Below are 19,647 nucleotides of genomic sequence, written 5' to 3' on the forward strand. Positions count from 1 at the left end.
CTGGGTTGACATCCAGTGGGATATTTGCGTCCGTGGGTGTGGGTGGCCCCCCCTCCTCGTATAGCTTGTGGGAGCCCGTAAAACCCTCCCGCCATAGGACTAACCACCCTAATGGCTGGTACAAAGATGGTTACGGTCACGGAAGGAGCGTTAATCACGGCCATAAATCCTTCCACCACTTCATACAGTTCCCCAAAGGGAACAGTGTGAAGACACGTATGACGACAACGTTGCTAAATAAATAAATGGAATGAAAAAAATTCTTTCAGGGCTTTTAAAAGTCTTTAAATTGCTTTAATTCTGTTAAAAACTACTTCAGATTCTTCAAAATAATGTAAACGTTTTTAAAAGTTTATAAAAGTTACCAAAAGCTTCATAAAAATACCAAAAACCTATCTGAAATGCTGCTCTGCATGTAAAAATGCTTTGCAGGTTGTGAGAAACATTGGGGGCGTATCCTATTAAACTGAGACCTCAAGGGGCGTGTCTCAGTTGCACAGCACGCTACAGGCTTCGCGCTGGCTGCACTCCTGGGCGGCGTGACATCAGACGCTGCCCGGGATTCTTCTCTTTCAAAAAGGAATTCCAGGCATCCCTGGAGGTGAACAGCAGGCGCGTCGGGTAAGTGCAGATCAGGGGCTTGCACGCGCGGCAAGCCCCCGATCCGAATTTCTGCCCCATTACTGGCGACGAGCAGATACGAACTTACCTACAGTCTGCACCACCTCATGGGGATCCATCCCTGAAGCGAAGTTATCAGAGGTCGAGGCCAGAAGGAAGAAAGAAACAGAAGAAACGGGCGTAGACCGTGGGCATCCGCCTCTGAGTCAGCGGAGTTGAAGATTTGCAGGAGAGGCTGTCGAGAGCGGGGCTTGGTTATCCTGTCTATGGTGCTTCAGCTAATCGGGCTGGTGGCAGGTAGTACACTGATCCTTCCTGGGCTGCGGCGGTCTAGAGCTCGAGCGGGTGGCTTTGCAACGGGGCCGAGCAGCGTTGTCGGGAAGAGGAGAGAGAGAGAGGGTGGAGCACACAGGGCGCGGCCGGTGCTACGAAGCCGGGCAGCGTACAGACCCGAGAAGAGGGAGGCAAGTGTCCCGCAGGGTTGTTCCGACGATGGGGAAATAATAAAAGTTAAACGCGCAGAAAGCCGCGAGGAGCTGCAGTTTGCCACGGGAACCGCGGAGAGCGGTGTTAGCAGCAGTGCCGGGGGAAGTGCGCGAAGACCATAGGGCGTCGCCATCAAGGCATAAAACGTCAGCAACAGCGCTAGCAACAGCGGAGAAGACAGAAAGCGCGGGAGGCACCATCTTAATCCAGCGGGGAAGAAGGCAAAGCGCGGGAGGCGCCATTTTGTTAAATCGGGGAAGAAGGCGCCATCTTAGATTTCCAAGATGCCGAAGACTGGCAACATCACTGCCTTCGACAATGCAATAGAAGACTGGACCACGTATGTGGAAAGAGTCGAGGTATATTGCGAGGCAAACAAAGTAGCCGATGAGAAAAAGGCATCGGTACTGCTAAACTTAATGGGCGCAAGAACGTACGGCCTATTGCGGGACCTGATTACTCCAGCCAAACCGATGGCGAAGAGTTTTAACAAAATTGTTGATATCCTACAGGAACACCTAAATCCTACACCGCTGCTGATAGCAGAAAGATTTAAATTCCACAGGAGAAATCAGCATAAAGATGAGAGCAATGCTGATTACTTTACGGAACTACGCAAGCTATCAAAGCACTGCCAGTTCGGAGCAGGACTGGCAGATAACCTACGGGACAAATTTGTCTGTGGACTGCTGAGTGAAGGAACCCAGAAGAGGTTACTCTCAGAGAAAGAGCTGACGCTAGATAAGGCTTTCAGCGTGGCAGTATCGTACGAAGCAGCAGCAAGGGGAGGTGTGGAAATACAGCAATAGCCACAGGAATACAGCACCCACGAAATGACACGGGGATTTGCAAAATATTATCGCTGCGGCAGAACAACCCATGACCAGAAGGACTGCTGGTTCAAGGACAAAATATGCAGGCAATGCGGAAAGATGGGACACATTGCACGAGTTTGCAGGTCTGGGAAGAAGACCAACGATGACAAAAAGGCTACTAAGGAACAGTACAGGAAAGTACAAAAGATGACGGACAGTAGTTCCGAAGACCAGATGAGCGATAGTGAATCCGGGAACAAGAGACTAAGCTGTGTCAAACTTCACAACGTAATCACAAAAGAGGATCACCGAACCATTTGGGTCACCCTCACGATAGCAGGGTCCCAAGTCAAAATGGAATTGGATACAGGATCAGCTCTAACCATCATGAATCGACGAGACTACGAGCGGCTATTCTCACACATACCCTTGAAAGAGACATCCATTGTCTTGAAGACGTATACGGGGCAAAATGTATACCCCAGAGGAAAAATAAGGGTGCCTGTCGAATACAACGGCAAGGAAATACAGAAATTGTATCTGTACATACTGCAAGATGGTGGACCACCGTTATTGGGACGTGAATGGATCAGAAAGATAAGTTTAGACTGGCACTCCATTCAGGCACTGACGGTGGCTGGTAAAAAGGATGACGACGTCACTCCTGGACGATTGTCAACAATCTTAGCTAACGCCAAAGAGGTATTACAACAAGAACTGGGAACTCTTAAAGGCGTAACCGCCTCGATAAAAATAGAAGAGAATGCAATTCCCAAGTTTTTCAAAGCAAGACTGGTACCATATGCAATTCGCCCAGCCATCGAGGCAGAGCTGGATAATCTGGAGAATGCAGGCATGTTATCTAAGGTAGACTGGAGCGAGTGGGCGACACCCATCGTTCCTGTCATGAAGAAAACGTTAGACAATAAGTCTGAGGAGCCAAGGAAGGTTCGCATCTGTGGGGACTTCAAGGTGACGGTGAACCCAGTCCTTCACACAGTACAATATCCCCTTCCAAGGATAGAAGATATCTTCGCCTCACCATCTGGAGGGAAGCATTTTACAAAAATTGACCTAGCACAAGCATATTTGCAGATGGAGGTTGAAGAATCCTCTAGGAAGTATCTCACGATAAACACTCACAAAGGTCTTTACCAGTATAATCGACTGGTATTCGGAGTAGCATCAGCTCCGGCGATATGGCAAAGAGCGATGGAACAAGTCCTGCAAGGAATTCCGGGGACTCAGTGTTACTTGGACGACATCCTAGTGACAGGTGAAGATGACAGTGAACACCTTGCCAACCTAGAGCAGGTGCTCACTAGACTACGTGAACATGGGCTACGGGCCAATCGCCCCAAGTGCGAGTTTTTTAAGAAACAGATATCGTATTGTGGCCACGTGATTGATGAAGAGGGGTTACATAAGTCCCTTGACAAAATTGAAGTGGTAGTTAAGACTCCAGTGCCTGAAAATATGTTGCAACTGAGGTCATTCCTTGGATTGGTGAATTACTACCATAAGTTTTTGCCGAATTTGTCCACAATTCTGCACCCACTGAATGCCCTACTACAAATGGGAGTAGCATGGAAATGGAGCGATGAATGTAAGCGGGCCTTTCAGAAGAGTAAGGACCTAATCACTTCAAGAGAAGTATTGGCTCACTATAACCCATCACTACCGATAAGAGTGGCGTGTGATGCGTCTCCCTACGGCATTGGGGCGGTACTGTCACATAAATTCCTTGATGGTTCAGAGAGGCCGATAGCTTTTGCGTCACGCTCGTTAACTTCAGCCGAGCGTACCTACGCCCAGATTGACAGAGAGGCCCTCAGCCTGGTGTGGGGGGTGAAGAAGTTCAATCACTACCTGCACGGTCAGAAATTTACTCGACTAACTGATCATCAACCTCTTGTCTCCATTTTCAACCCTCAGAAGGGCGTACCGATAATGACAGCACAATGGCTACAGAGGTGGTTCCTTTTCCTAGGGGCACACCAATATGACATCGAGTACAAAGGAACTAAACAGCATGGGAATGCTGATGGATTACCGCGCCTACCGTTGCCGACGGTGGAAGAAGAACTTGCAGTGGATCCAGTGGAGATATTCCACTCGACCATAGTCGAATGTCTCCCTGTGACGAATGCAAACATAGAAAAGGAAACACGAAATGACCCGACACTCTCCTGGGTCTATGATTTAACGGTGAAGGGATGGCCAGCACATGGCGAACCACTGCTGCCAGCATTCTCGCTGAGAAGAGAACAGCTGTCAGTCTGCAGAGGAACCTTGATGTGTGGATCCAGAGTAGTAATTCCACCCAAATTGAAGGATAGAGTGCTCAATGAGCTTCATGAGGGTCATCTGGGAGGGGTAAAAATGAAGAACTTAGCCAGAGCATTTGTGTGGTGGCCGGGAATCGATAGAGAAATCGAAGAGATGACCAAGAGCTGCACAGGATGCCAGAAGGTCCAAAACGCCCCACCATAAGCCCCTCTACATCCTTGGGAGTGGCCCTCATCTCCATGGCAAAGGGTGCACATTGATTTTGCTGGTCCATTTATGGACTCGATGTTTTTAATTGCGGTGGATGCACATTCAAAGTGGCCAGAGGTAATAAAAATGTCCTCAACCACCACAGAAAAATCTATCACAGTCTTACGAACCATATTCGCCAGGAATGGGTTGCCTGAACAGATTTGCTCCGACAATGGACCACAGTTTGTGTCTGAAGAGTTCCAGAGGTTCTTAAAGAACAATGGTGTTAAGCATTACACATCTGCCCCATATCATCCAGCCACTAATGGATTGGCCGAGAGGTTCGTTCAAACATTCAAGAAAACTATCAAGGCAATGTGTAATGAAGATATACCCCTACAGCACAAGGTGGATAAGTTACCAACCAAACTCCAGCCATGATGTTCTTCAATCGAAAGCTACGATGCCACTTGGATTTGGTTAAGCCAAACATCAGAAGAGATGTGGAGAACAGGCAGTTTCAGAATATGAATGAAAGGCCGACCAGGAGTTTTAAGATAGGTCAACCAGTTTTGGCCCGGGACTACTGCACAGAGAAATGGCAGCCAGGAACGATCTGTACACGGCAAGGACCTCTAATGAATGCCGTGGATGTTGGAGAGAGCATTGTAAGACGCCATGCTGACCAGATTCTAGAGTCACTGGGAAACGTCAACTCCACACCATGATCTGATACACCTGGCGATGAAACCGAAGTACCAATGGCATCTACCTCAGAATCGGTGATATTGGAAGCAGACGAACCAAACAACGACACTGATCCTGACTCAACTTTGCCAGAAGAACCTGATACCCCAAAGAGGCGTTATCCAGACAGAATCAGGAAGCCTCCTCAAAGACTGAACTTATAATGCTTAACTTCAACTAATGTATCTAGCAACTGGAATTGTAAATATGTTATTTCATTGTTAATCGAATGTTGTGTACTGTTTAGCTAAAAGGGGAGGAATTGTAGTGTATGTACTTTGCAGAAGGAACTATAGTCTGCAGCCCCTGTATACTGCAGTACCAGTAGTGACCACCCCTGTATATAAGCCTGTGTAGTAACATTTGCATAGTAGTTCCAGGTAGCCTCCATTCAGTAAAGACCTGTTATAACCAACTCCTGCAGTCCGTGTCTCAATTATACACGGACATAATAAAGATGACTCTGGATGAGGTGTAAATGTCACTGGAAGAATCAACAGCTGTCCTGTGAGAAAAAAGAAAACATAGGGGCCGAGGTTACAGTCTGAAATTGTTTAAACTCGATCACAAGTGGGTGAACAATAACTTTCAAACTTACAGAACATAACCAGGCTCTACATTCATCCACAAACAAGACAACAGTCTATATAACACATCGCAGCAGTAAATTGTCGTAAACTCTCAGATATGGGAATTTCATGTATTTTTTTGGAATTTGATTCTCAGAAACAATCAGCTCACCTTAAATCTTTTCTGCCTCAGGTTTGTGTACAATCAACAGTGATAGAAAAACATGTTTCTGAAGACGCCCAAACTTGCTTTCTAATCAATCTGATTGGTGTTTGTAGTGTATGTACCTTTTAAGGGGAGAACTACTTTTTACAGCTCCTGTATACTGTAGTACTGGCAGTGACCACACCTGTATATAAACCACAGTCGGGATCTGTACTGTTAGTTTTAGAGTAACCCTCATCCAGTAAACACCTGTTGATTGTTCCTCTGCAGTCTCTGTCTATTGATTGAAGGACACACTACATTAAGATACACGGATTTAACATTGGTGATGAGAAAATTCGAACCTACCTGCAACTCTGCAGAAGGAAATTCCATCATTGCTGTGAATTCTGTTGTAAACGGCTCTTTGAAAAGGAGGTAGTGAAGAAAGTACTGCTGTTTCTTCGGAGAGTCCAGAGGCATGGGCGGAGACTCCAGCGAGACGGGCTGGCAGCAGGTACGGCACAGACCCTTCCCGGACGGCGGTGGCTGGAGCCGACCGACAGCACAGGGGAAGGCCGAGCAGCATCGGCGTGGTAAGAGAGAGGGTAAAGCGCGCAGGGCGCAGCCGGGGTTGAAGACCGAGCGGCGTCGACGGAAAAAAAATAGAGAGAGGGTAGAGCGCACGGGGCGCAGCCGGGGTTCAGGACCGAGCGGCGTCAATGAGAGAGGCGTGCAGGAAAACGCGCAGAGCGCGGCCGGTGTTCAAGGGCTGAGCAGTGTCCGCGGGGGAAGAAGGGAGAGCGCGGGAGACGCCATTTTTGAGCCAGTGGAGAAGAAGGGAGAGCGCGGGAGACGCCATTTTTAGCCAGTCTAACCACACCCAGGGATGCCGAAGAGTGGCAGTGTCACAGCGTTCGACAATGAAGTCGAAGATTGGGCGACATATGTAAAACGCATAGAAGTGTACTGCAAGGCGAATGAAGTGCCAAATTCCAGGAAAGCACTGGTATTGTTGAATTCCATGGGTGCAAAAATGTATGGCTTACTGCGAAACCTAGTAACCCCAGAGAAGCCAGTGGAAAAGGATTTTGGAAGCATAGTGGCAATCCTACAGGACCACTTAAACCCCACACCGCTGCTGATAGCAGAAAGATTTAAGTTTCACAAAAGGAACCAGCATAAAGACGAAAGTAATGCGGAGCATTTAACGGAACTGCGCAAGCTATGAAAGACTGCCAGTTTGGAACGGGACTAGCAGATACTTTAAGGGACAAGTTTGTGTGTGGGCTTCAAAGTGAAGGAACCCAGAAACGGCTTCTATCAGAAAAGGATCTTATGCTGGACAAGGCTTTCAGCATGGCAGTATCACACGAAGCAGTCGCATGGGGCGCTGCAGAGATACAATGGAGACCGCAAGAATATGGCACAAATGAAATGTCATATGGAGCAGTGAAGTGTTATCGCTGCGGCAGAACAACACACGACCATAAGGATTGTTGGTTCAAGGACCAAGTGTGCAGACAGTGTGGAAAAGTGGGACACATAGCAAGAGTCTGCAGGTCGGGAAAGAAAACCAGCAGCAAGAAATCTCCACAGGAGAAGTACAAAAACGTACATAAAGTGACGGAGAGTAGTTCAGACGAACAGAAAAGTGATACAGACTCCGGAAGCAAGGAGCTGGGTTGTCTGAAACTACATAATGTAATCAAAATGGAGAATTACCAAATTATTTGGGTCACGCTCAAGATAGACGGAGTCCAAATGAAAATGGAATTGGACACAGGATCAGCCCTAACAGTCATAAACCGAAGGGACTACAATCAGCTATTCTCACATATACCCTTGAGAGATACAGAGATTGTCTTGAAGACGTACACGGGGCAAAAAGTCTACCCCAAAGGAAAAATAAGGGTGAACGTTATATATAACGGCAAGGAAACACCAAAAGTGGACCTATATGTATTGCCAGATGGAGGACCACCACTACTAGGACGTGAATGGATCCGGAAGATACAGCTATATTGGCATTCCATACAAGCACTGACTGTAGATGCCAAAAAGGATGACGATGTCACACCTGGACGACTGTCAAAAATGCTAACTGATGCACAAGAAGTGTTCCAGGAGGGACTCGGAACACTAAAAGACATAACAGCGACGATCAAAATAGAGGAAAATGCAAGCCCAAAGTTTTTTAAGGCCTTATGCAATCCGCCCAGCCATTGAAGCAGAGCTGGAAGGTTTGGAACGGTCTGGAGTACTGTCCAAAGTGGACTGGAGTGAGTGGGCTACACCCAGCATTCTTGTAATGAAGAGGTCGTTGAGTAACACGCCTGGGGAGCCAAAGAAGGTTCGCATCTGTGAGGACTTTAAGGTGACAGTGAACCCAGTCCTTCACATGGTACAATATCCGCTTCCGCGGATTGAAGATATTTTCGCCTCGCTATCTGGAGGAAAACGCTTCACTAAGATTGATCTGGCCCAGGCGTACCTGCAAATGGAGGTAGAAGAAGCCTCGAAACAGAACCTCATGATCAACACTCATAAAGGTCTCTACCAATACAACCGGCTGGTGTTCGGGGTAGCATCAGCTCTGGCTATTTGGCAAAGGGCAATGGATCAAGTCCTGCAAGGGATTCCAGGGACCCAGTGTTATTTGGACGACATCCTGGTCACGGGCAAAAATGACAGTGATCACCTCGCCAACCTGGAGCAGGTGCTCACCAGATTGAAGGAATATGGGCTCCGAGCTAATCGCCACAAATGCGAGTTTTTCCAGAAGCAGATCTCGTATTGTGGCCACGTTATTGATGAAGAGCAGTTACATAAGTCCCCTGAAAAGATTGAGGCAGTAGTCAAGGCTCCAGCACCGGAAAATGTGTCACAACTGAGGTCGTTCCTCGGGCTGGTGAACTACTACCATAAGCTCTTGCCGAATTTGTCTACAGTACTACACCCACTGAACACCCTACTGCAAACGGGGGTACCATGGAAGTGGAATGACAAATGTAAACGAGTTTTCCAGAAGTGCAAAGAATTGATCACATCAAAAGGGGTGTTGGCTCATTTCAACCCAGCACTACCAATTCGGTTGGCGTGTGATGCATCACCCTATGGTATTGGAGCGGTGCTGTCGCACTAATTCCCGGACGGCTCGGAGAGACCAGTAGCCTTTGCGTCTCGGTCACTAAACTCAGCCGAGCGTAACTACGCCCAGATTGACAGGGAGGCCCTCAGCCTAGTGTGGGGAGTGAAAATGTTCAACCACTATCTGCACGGGCAGAAGTTCACCTTGCTGACTGACCACCAACCACTTGTCTCCATCTTTAATCCAAAGAAGGACGTTCCGGTGATGACTGCACAACGGCTACAAAGATGGTCCCTTTTTCTAGGGGCGAACCAATATGAAATAGAGTATAAGGGCACGAAACAGCATGGAAACACTGATGGGCTATCACGCCTACCACTGCCTACTGCGGAGGAAGCACCAGCAGTGGACCCTGTCGAAATATTTTATTCGACTATAATTGAACGCTTGCCAGTAACTAACGTGGATATAGAGAAGGAGACCCGAAATGACCCGACACTGTCTCGGGTATATGACTTGACGGTGAAGGGATGGCCAGCACATGGCGACTCACTGTTGCCAGCATTCTCATCCAGAAGAGAACAGCTGTCAGTATGCCAGGGGACCTTGATGTGTGGATCCCGAGTGGTAAGTCCACCCAAATTAAGGGAGAGAGTGCTCAATGAGCATCACGAAGGCCATCTGGGAGGGGTGAAAATGAAAAGCCTTGCTAGGGCTTATGTGTGCTGGCCGGGGATCGATCAGCAAATCGAGGGCCTGACAAAGAGCTGCTCAGGATGCCAGAAGGTCCAAAATGCACCACCACATGCCCGTCTACACCCATGGGAGTGGCCCTCCTCTCCATGGCAACGGGTGCATATTGATTTTGCTGGTCTATTCATGGACTCAATGTTTTTAATAGCCGTGGATGCGCACTCGAAATGGCCTGAGGTGATCAAAATGTCCTCCACCACCACGGAGTAAATGATTGCAGTCCTACGGACCATATTTGCCAGGAACGGCTTGCCAGAGCAGATTTGCTCTCATAACGGACCACAGTTTGTGTCCGAAGAGTTTCGGAAATTTATGAAAAGGAATGCGGTAAGGCATTACACGTCCGCCCCGTATCTTCCAGCCACAAATGGATTGGCTGAGAGGTTCGTACAAACCTTTAAAAAGGCAGTAAGGGCCATGTGCGATGATGACATTCCACTGCAGCATAAGGTGGACAATTTCCTGTTAGCCTACAGAAATGCGACACATGTAGTCACCAACCAGACCCCAGCCATGATGTTCTTTAACCGAAGGTTGAGATCTCGTCTGGATTTGCTCAGACCAAATGTATGAAAAGATGTTGAGAATAAGCAATTCCAGCACATCAATGAGAAGCCGACAAGGAGCTTCAATGTAGGGCAACCAGTCTTGTCCCGCGACTACCGAACAGAGAAATGGCAACCAGGAACGATATGCACACGGCAGGGGCCACTAATGTACACAGTGGATGTTGGGGAGAACATTGTGAGACGCCATGTCGACCAGATCCTAGAGTCACAGGAACGAGTCAACCCCATGTCTCGCGTACCTGGTGATGAACCCGACATACAGGTAGCATCTACCCCAGAAACAGTAGCATCGGAAGCTGATGAACCAACCGACGACAGGGGGCCAGAATCGCCTCCGCGCCAAGAGCAAGACACTCAGGAAAGGCGCTATCCAGAAAGGATCAGGAAGCCGCCCCAAAGACTGAATTTATAAATGGACTATTTTCAGTTAATGTTGCATGTTAAAAGTGTTAATTGTTAAATGAATGTTATGGTACTGTTAATCTAAAAGGGGAGGAATTATAGTGTATGTACCTTTTAAGGGGAGAACTACTTTTTACAGCTCCTGTATACTGTAGTACCGGCAGTGACCACACCTGTATATAAACCCTGAGTAGGGATCTGTACTGTTACTTTTAGAGTAACCCTCATCCAGTAAACACATGTTGATTGTTCCTCTGCAGTCTCTGTCTATTGATTGAAGGACACACTACATTAAGATACACGGATTTAACAGTGTTGACAGCCACTAGTTCCACAGGCTAACTGGTCTGATTGGTCAATACTGACATCCACTCATAACAGTGATGAAATAATTGATGCGACAGCTGCCAACGAACCGGAAGCGGACTGTGCACACGCGCTGCCGGTTCATTACGGGAGCGGGTTCGTTAAATAAAAAAATTAATGCCGGGAGGGAGGGAGGGGCTGTGAGGAAAAATGCTGGGAGAGAGCGGGCTATTTAATAAATGCTCTGTGGAAAAAAAGAAGCTTCCGGTTCCAGATTAACGCGCAGTACGCTTCTGCGCAGCTCCTGTCGTTGGCAGGAGTCACTCCGGTACTGAAATTATTTCCTTGTGAGAATTAACAAGTTAATGCATGGTTTGAAAGGCTTTCAATTTAAAACACTGGCAGTTGACATATATACATCAATCAGGGCAGGATTTGAATTTAGGTACCAGAAGTGAAAGGCCAGCGTCTAATCCATTACACTGTCCAGTAACCCACTTCCAAAATTAGGGACTGCTATTAAATTACTTGGGGTTTCATTTTATGTTAATTACAGTAGCACATTTATCAACATTTTAATACCTAAATATATGTTTACTTCAAACCAACGATTATGCAATTTTCAGTGCTAAGTATGTGGAAGGAATCACTACCCAGATTACAGAAAATCCAGTATATTCCCTAGTAATTAATATTTAAAAACAGCAATTTGTTAGAAATAATTGCTTAAGAAAATGTGGTGATCGATGCAATGCTTTGGTTTATCAACCTGCTGTGCCACATATGATGAGATGTGGATAGCTGTCTAAGATTACCCATATTGGTTTGTTCTTGGCCCATTTTGTGTTAATTGAGTTATTTAATCCCTTTTCTAATACACTTATTGTTGCTCCATTGTAGCTAACTTACATCAGAGTAGTCAATTAGAATAAACCTGCAATAATGAGACTGAATCACGTGTTAACTTTTTTAATTGGCAAGTAAATGCTACAAATAATACTGAGTGCATCAATCTAGCTGAAGAGTGCAAATTGGAGCGATGATGATTGGAGTAAGACAAAGAAAGATCAGCCTCACTAACACGATCCTTCAGAGTGTAGTGTCAGGGTACAGAGAAACATCCTCTATGGGTCAGAAGGTCGTTACCACTAACGAAACAGTCCAGCAGGAGTGGAAGGAAGATTAAAACAGTTTCCATGAGCCAATGTATTTGGAGATGTGTGCAGAAGTGTCTGATTTAAAGAATAATGCCTAGGTAACCAGTGAGGATCACTGTCAATTACTGTATATTACACTACTACTACATAAGGCTATGACTGTTAATTACTTTACATTGCTATATGTAGGTATGAGTGACAATTATTTACATTAGTTGACATGTATAATCCAAGGGGTTTCACGTTTGTCTCAATAGTTTTACAAAAGATTAATGTTACCCTGATTTTAGTCTAACCTTGATAAAAATGCAACACCAAAAGATAGATAATGGGGATATTTATGAACTATTGGAATGAATTAGAAAATGTAGATCCGATTATTAGCAACAGAAAAAAAATGTTCACCAACTATCCATATGCACAGATAGAACTGACCACACAAGAGTATTCACAAAAGTACTCTTTCTTCTTCAGTTAATATGGTATTTTACATTGTGCTCTATTACACTTGGCACTGTATACAATACACTACACACTTTGCTTCTCTCTGCTCAATGGGACAGGCACCAAGGAAGGATTCAGAGCAGCGCGATAGTCCTTGGATACAAAGATCAATGGCTGCAGTTAAGAATTAGCCTCCAGTGGAGTAATGCATGCAAAAGCACAGGGACATGTGGTTGGCTTCCAAGTCACCACCAGTCCCTTCCCAGTTGTTTTATCTGGGCAAGTGAGAAAAGAAGGACCCGAAATCACACAGGTCCTACAACTGGAATTTTAATTGCTCCACCATTGGTGGCCGTGCCTTCAGCTGCAAAGGTCCTAAGCTCTTAAATTCCATCCCTAAACCTCTCCATCTCTCTACCTCTCTTTCCTCCTTTAAGGAGCTCCTTAAAATCTAACACTTTGACCAAGCTTTTGGTCATCTGCCCCAATATCTCTTTTTATTTTATTTGTTCCTGGCATGTGGGAGTTGCTGGCAAGGCCAGCATTTATTGCTCATCCCTAATTGCCCTCGAGAAGGTGGCGGTGAGCCGACTTCTTAAACCGCTGCAGTCCGTGTGCTAAAGATAATCCCATAGTGCTATTAGGGAGGGAGTTCCAGGATTTTGACCCAGCGACTATGAAGGGTGTTGATATATTTCCAAGTCAGGATAGTGTGTGACTTGGAGGGGAACTTTGAGATGGTGGTGTTCCCATGCGCCTGCTGCCCTTGGCGATCTAGGTGGTAGAGTTCATGGGTTTGGAAGATGCTTTCGAAGAAGCCTTGGCGAGTTGCTGCAGTGCATCTTGTAGATGGAACACACTGCAGCTACGGTGCGCCAGTGGTGGAGGGAATGAACATTTAAGGTGGTGGACGGGGAGCCAATCAAGCGGGCTGCTTTTTCCTCAATGGTGTTGAGCTTCTTGAGTGTGTAGGGGGGCTTCTTTTAACTGGTTTAAGGTAATTTACCTGGTCTGCAGCCTTGCTGCTACACTGTAAACCAATTTCCAATAAACCAATTTTAAAACAGCAGTTTCGAATCACTACCCCACCTTCCAGTTCTGACTGCAGGACTTATAATTAATGATATTAAAACGGACACATGGTTTGGATGAGAGAAAAATCAAGTTTTATTAACTAAAAGAAACTATAATCAAATATCAAACTATACCACACGAACACAGTAATTACAGTAAAATTGCTTAAATGGGGGAATGCAGACGGTAAAAACGAGGGGTAAGTGACTACAATGTTACTTAAACAATCTTAGCAATACCCCCTTAATTACCATCCCCCAACTCCTTACTAGGTTGCTTTGCTGAGGAGTCAGACACTCTGCTCACATGTGGTCCAGCGAAGTGAGAGAGAGAGAGAGAAGCTCACCTGTGGTCCCAGGAAGTAAAGAGAGAGCGATAGCTTCTCAGGAGCTATCATATATACCTGGTGAGGCACCCCCCCCACTCTGCTGTTTGCCTGTCTAGAAAATTCACGCCCAAAAAGTTCCAATTCACAAGAGAAAAGCTGTGATTGGCTAACTCAAAGTGGTTGGACTGGGTTAGTGTGTCTGCACTGTGGGGCCAAAATGTTCCCGCCCACTTCCGGAGCCCACCTGGGCTAAAACAAAAGGGAAATACAACTGCTCTATTGTCCAGAATGATGGGTGATTTAAACCCATTCAGTTCTTAAATGGTTGCAGATCAAAAGTCCATTTCAGGGTTTCAGTCTCTCATTGTCTGTGAGGGAGCTCTGAATGGCTGTGTAAACAGAAGCAGTTTCAAATCGATTATCCTGCTCTCAAGTGGGCAATTGCTTAAGTCAATAAACAACTTCAAGTGCTTCGAAGGGAACCTCCCTTTGATTGGCAGGTCTGGCTCACAGCCCCTGTATCCTCCCACTTTTTCACACAGACAACCTTGCTGCGAGCTGCTTGTCCTTTTGCCATGCTTTCTGTGGCCATTTTAAAACCTTTTGTGATTGCCCAAACTCCAGGGAACAATTTTATTACTAAAAGCACTGTCTTAAGGTGTGTGAATATTTTCCACAGAGCTCTATGACTCCGGTGTTGTCCACGTTCTGTCCATCTCAGAGCAGTCTTTTGCGGTTCTCGGCACATTTTAAAACACTGTAGACCAGTCAAATCACCCAATTCTTCGTCCGCGATGTGGACCAATATTTTCAATCTTCAGGGAAATAGGGGAAATTTTGCAACCCCTACATTCCCCCCTTTTGATACTCCCAACTTGCTTGTAGTATCAACTCGAAGGAGTGAGCAAAATTTTCAGACCCCCTCACAAACAACCATCCCCTGTATTTAACTAACAGCTATCTGCCACTGATCCCCCGAACCGTCTTTGCCCCTAAAATTTGAGAAAAACTGTGGTATGGTAGGCAACTTACAGATACATCAGTTTACAATAAGGGGTGTCATACCCCACACGCTTGTAAAATTATACAATGTAATCCAAATTTACAAACACTTTTTACATTGTAACCTATTACAAAATGTTGCAATCTTAGTTACACAATGTAATCAAAATGATCCCAAGCACGCAGAGGGTCCTATGCCTCTGCTCAACTTGGAGTTGTCACAAACTGATCCCAAGCATGGAGAGGATCCTACGCCTCTGCTCAACTTGGGGCTGTAACACAAAATACAAAAAAAACATTAAACATTTGAAACAACATGCTTAAATAAACCCCGACCATCACGTGCCAATGATGGGTCGCAAAATTCAAGTGGGTATTGCTCCTCCCACCCGGGCAGTAAATGTACCTTCCACTCCCCTTTGAACATCTCAACTTTAAAACAGACAGAATGGATTTACAGACCAGCCTGCTCCACCAGCCCCGAGCTGTTCCCTTGTCCCTTTGTGGAGGCGGGGTACCCCTGATGTTTAAAATTACTTTGGCACAGACCGAGGCCGGGGAGTATGGGATCGTGACTCCCAGTCCCTCACCCTCCCGTCTTCCCTCGACTGGCTGCAGAAAATGATGGGTGCCTGTGTGGCAGCTCTCCCTGGCCCCACACTGAAACTTGGATCCCAGATCCGGCCACCCACTCATCCTTCCCAGCCACACTTACCCTCTTTGGACGTGGGCCCCCGGGTGAGTTCCTCCCTCCCCTGACTGCACCCACGCGACTCTTGGGTCTCCCCCTCCTCTATACAATCTTTTCCGGGCCATCACCACCCACCCCCGGGGAACGCGTCCCTATCAGACAAGGCGCCCATGCTTCCCCATCATGACTCCTCAACAGCGAGGTCTCCCGCAAGTGAACTTTGGTCAGGATAGTGCTGGGTTGGGGGCCGTGCCCCACCCAGCTGGGGCCATCTCTCCCTCTGGATTTGTCCGGTGGCGAGGTGATCCCCAACATTCTGTATTCATATCTTCATTTGATGCCCAGCTCGGGCTGGGCGATCGTGGCTGCTTTATGGTCCAATCTCCTGCAAAACTTAAAAGGACATGCAGCCAGGTCTCACTGACCTGCTGCCTTAGGTGAAGACATGGTCGGGTCCCTTGACCTCGGACCAAAATACAAACATTTGGCACACATGTAAACTTAAACTTAAAACTAGTTATATCAACAAAACTTAAAATACACCTTAAAAGCACGCTATATTCACACCAAAGTTATAATACAGATGCCGCCCATCTCCGGACGGCCAGGCTAATCTCTGGCATGGTCACAGATTGCTGCTGGCTGCAGCGAAGCTGGACTGCCTCCTGTCTCTGGTCCCCCGCAGCTTATGGCTGTTGAGTGGGGACCCCTGCCCTTTGGCTTCTCCCTGGTTCGGGACACCGCCTTACTCCACTATAAAGTGGGTGACCATCTTGTCTCGGGCTTGCGGACCCGCTGAGACCTTCTGAGGGGCGTCTCTGTGGGGGAAACTTTGGCTGGTGGACCCTGAGCCAGGGTCACAGCCCTAGCTGGCTGGGAACCTTCTCCCCCATGTCCAAAACCCGTTACCAGCCCCCCTGCAAGAGGAATTGCTATCCCTGCCCCCCCCCAGGGTCCCACATCATGGGGGGAACCATTCTAGAGGCTGGCTGGGACGCTGGTCCCTTTAAACAGGTGAGTGCGCCTGCGTGAATCTCCTCCCCTGAGTCCCTCGGCAAAGGCTGTGAAGCCTCTGTATTCAAGCAGGCGAGTGCACCTGCGCAAACCTCCTGAAGAGCCGCGCTGGTCCCGCCGGCAACTGCGCATGCGCAAACCTCCTCCTGGGAGTCCCGCGGCAGAGGCTGTGAAGCCTCTGGCTTCAAACAGGCGATTGCACTTGCGCAGGAAAACTTATGAGGAGCCGCTGAGGTCCCAAAGGCAACTGCGCCTGTGCAAACTATTTCTTTAAAGGGCTGGGGAACTGCTATACTAGCGCAGGCAACTGCGCCTGCACGTTCGGTCTCTTTAAAAAAGGTTGGATGAACCGCTGGGTCTATTCTGGGAAGCGGGGATCTTTAAACGGCCGACAGCGCCTGCGCGCTTGGCCTTGCAGAGGAAAGGAGTCACTGGGGGTTCCGGGTTCGCGACTGCGTGAACCTCCTGTTGGGAAACCTCTTCCCTCAGCCACGCGACCGCGCCTGCGTGGGAAAACAGAAAAGGATCCGCTGGGGGTACGGGCTGGGGAACCGCGCCTGCGCGAGCAGTTTCAGTGGATGGAGTGGCAGCAGCCTGCAGATTTCTAATCCAAGGCTGCTGTTTCTCCATCTCTAAGCTACCTAACTCGCTCAAATTCAGACTTGGGGCAAAACTAGGGTCCCACTGGGGTAGGGAAGTGTCCCAACTTGTGGGCTGGACAACGTTTCCCTGGGAACAAGCCACAGTGCCTGTCTTCACAGCCTGTGAACTTGAACTTGACTGGTGGGCAAACTCATGTTCTCTTACCTGGGTGGCTTTAAATGGGGAATTTTGGGCTTGGACCTGCCTTTGGTCTGGGGCCAAAACTATCCCCTGTGTGCCTCCCTTGTCCCGGATTTCTGCTACTGGACCTGCTCTACAGGGGTCCCAGAACTCTCCTTCCCTGTTCCCTGGCTTAAACAGCTTACTCTGCCCAGGAATGGCTCCTCCCCCCACACAAGCCACAGCACTTGCCTGTGAACTTGAACCTCCTGTGGGCCGAGGATTCCTATTCTCAGGCTCACTCCCAGCTGCCTAGTTGGGGTTGACTTTAAACCCCTTTCTTTCCAGTCCTTGTGGGGAGGCAGAGGTGGGCGAGGGGGCTGCAGCACCACTGATGGCTGCTCCCTTTCCCTGATTGGCCCTCATGAGAGACTTTAACGTCTCCAGGACAGACTCGATTGTGTCTGTCTCTGCCTTCTGAGTTGGGGCTGCGGGGTTCCTGGCTGTATCATCTCTCCCAGGACTTTTACAATCCCTGTGCCAGTAGCCCTCCTCCCCGCACTTGTAGCAAGTGACCTTGTTCTGGGAGGGATGGCTCCCCTCCTGGCACCACTCTTTCTGATATGGAGCCCCAGGTTTATCCAATTCCCTATCCAGCACCGTTCTGGGTGCTGCCTGGGGGATGGTTCTACTTGGGCTGCCAGCAAAATCCGGCTGACCTGCCTTCGGGCTGGTCAGGCAAATCATTCCCCTTGCTACCTTTAAAGCCACATTAAGGCTTTCTATCTCTGCCCTACAGGGGCCATGATCTGCTTCACTGAACCGGGCATTCTCTTCCCGCAGTCTCATCTCACTTTCCCTGGCCTCATTCCCTGCACAAGGCGTTCTATAAATGCCTGGCATTTCGTGACCTCTAGTGTGAGGCGTGCATTTTCTTCCCGCACCCTCTGGCCTCATTCACCTCTCTTATGAGGTGTTCTACCCCCGCCTGGCACTTCTCAAACTGGGACTCCTGATTCTTGGCCTCTTTAACCTGGGCACCTATACTATAATATGTCAGCTTACACACTGCCACTACCTTCTGCAGGACTGCCCACAGGCTAAAAACAAGAGAAACAAGAGCTGGTACTTTCTCCAGATCCAAACCATGTGTCTGTTTTTAATATCATTAATTATAAGTCCTGCAGTCAGAACTGGAAGGTGGGGTAGTGATTCGAAACCACTGTTTTAAAATTGGCTTATTGGAAATTGGTTTACAGTGTAGCAGCAAGGCTGCAGACCAGGTAAATTACCTTAAACCAGTTAAAAGAAGCCCCCCCTACAAATGTTGGTGCTGCACTCATCCAGGCAAGTGGAGAGTATTTCATCACACTCCTGACTTGTGCCTTGTAGATAGCCGAAAGGCTTTGGGGAGTCAGGAGGTGAGACACTTGTCGCAGAATACCCAGTCTCTGACCTACTCTTGTAGCCACGGTCTTTATGTGGTTGGTCCAGTTAAGTCTCTGGTCAATGGTGGCCCCCAGGATGTTGATGTTAGGGGATTCGGCAATGGTAATGCCATTGAATGTCAACGGACGGTGGTCAGACGCTCTCTTGTTGAAGATAGTTATTGCCTGGTACTTGTGTGGCGCGAATGTTACTTGCCACTTATTAGTCCAAGCCTGAATGTCATCCATGTCTTGCTGCATGCGGGCATAGACTGCTTCATTATCTGAGGAGATGTGAATGGCTGAACACTGCAATCATCAGCGAACATCCCCACTTCTGACCTTAAGATGGAGAGAATGTCATTGATGAAGCAGCTGATGATGGTTGAGCCTAGGACACTGCCCTGAGGAACTCCTGCAGCGATGTCCTGGTGCTGAGATGATAGGCCTCCAACAAGCACAACCATCTTCCTTTGTGCTAGTTTTTGACTCCAGCCAGAGGAGAGTCTTTCCCCCAATTCCCATTGACTTCAATTTTACTAGGGCTCCTTGATGCCACACTCGGTCAAATGCTCCCTTGATGTCAAGGGCAGTCACTCTCACATCACATCTAGAATTCAACTCTTTTGTCCATGTTTGGGCCAAGACTGTAATGAGGTCTGGAGATGGGTGGTCCTGGCGGAACTCAAACTGAGCATTGGTGAGCAGGTTATTTTTTAAAAATTCTTTCATGGGATGTGGGCGTTGCTGGCAAAGATAGTCA

General features: G+C 47.7%; 1 protein-coding gene across 1 annotated transcript in view; it reads right to left on the reverse strand.

Moving 5' to 3' along the window:
• The window catches only part of gucy1a1 (guanylate cyclase 1 soluble subunit alpha 1), a 145,060-nt gene that overhangs the window by 43,478 nt on the left and 81,935 nt on the right, over positions 1-19,647 (reverse strand). The window contains 1 exon segment of the mRNA XM_085963737.1: positions 3,728-3,791. Coding sequence (XP_085819863.1) covers positions 3,728-3,791 — 64 coding nt within the window.

The sequence above is a fragment of the Somniosus microcephalus genome, chromosome 2, assembly GCF_052327205.1.
Source record: "Somniosus microcephalus isolate GS21.2 chromosome 2, FLI_Smic_1.0, whole genome shotgun sequence".
Taxonomy (NCBI): domain Eukaryota; kingdom Metazoa; phylum Chordata; class Chondrichthyes; order Squaliformes; family Somniosidae; genus Somniosus; species Somniosus microcephalus.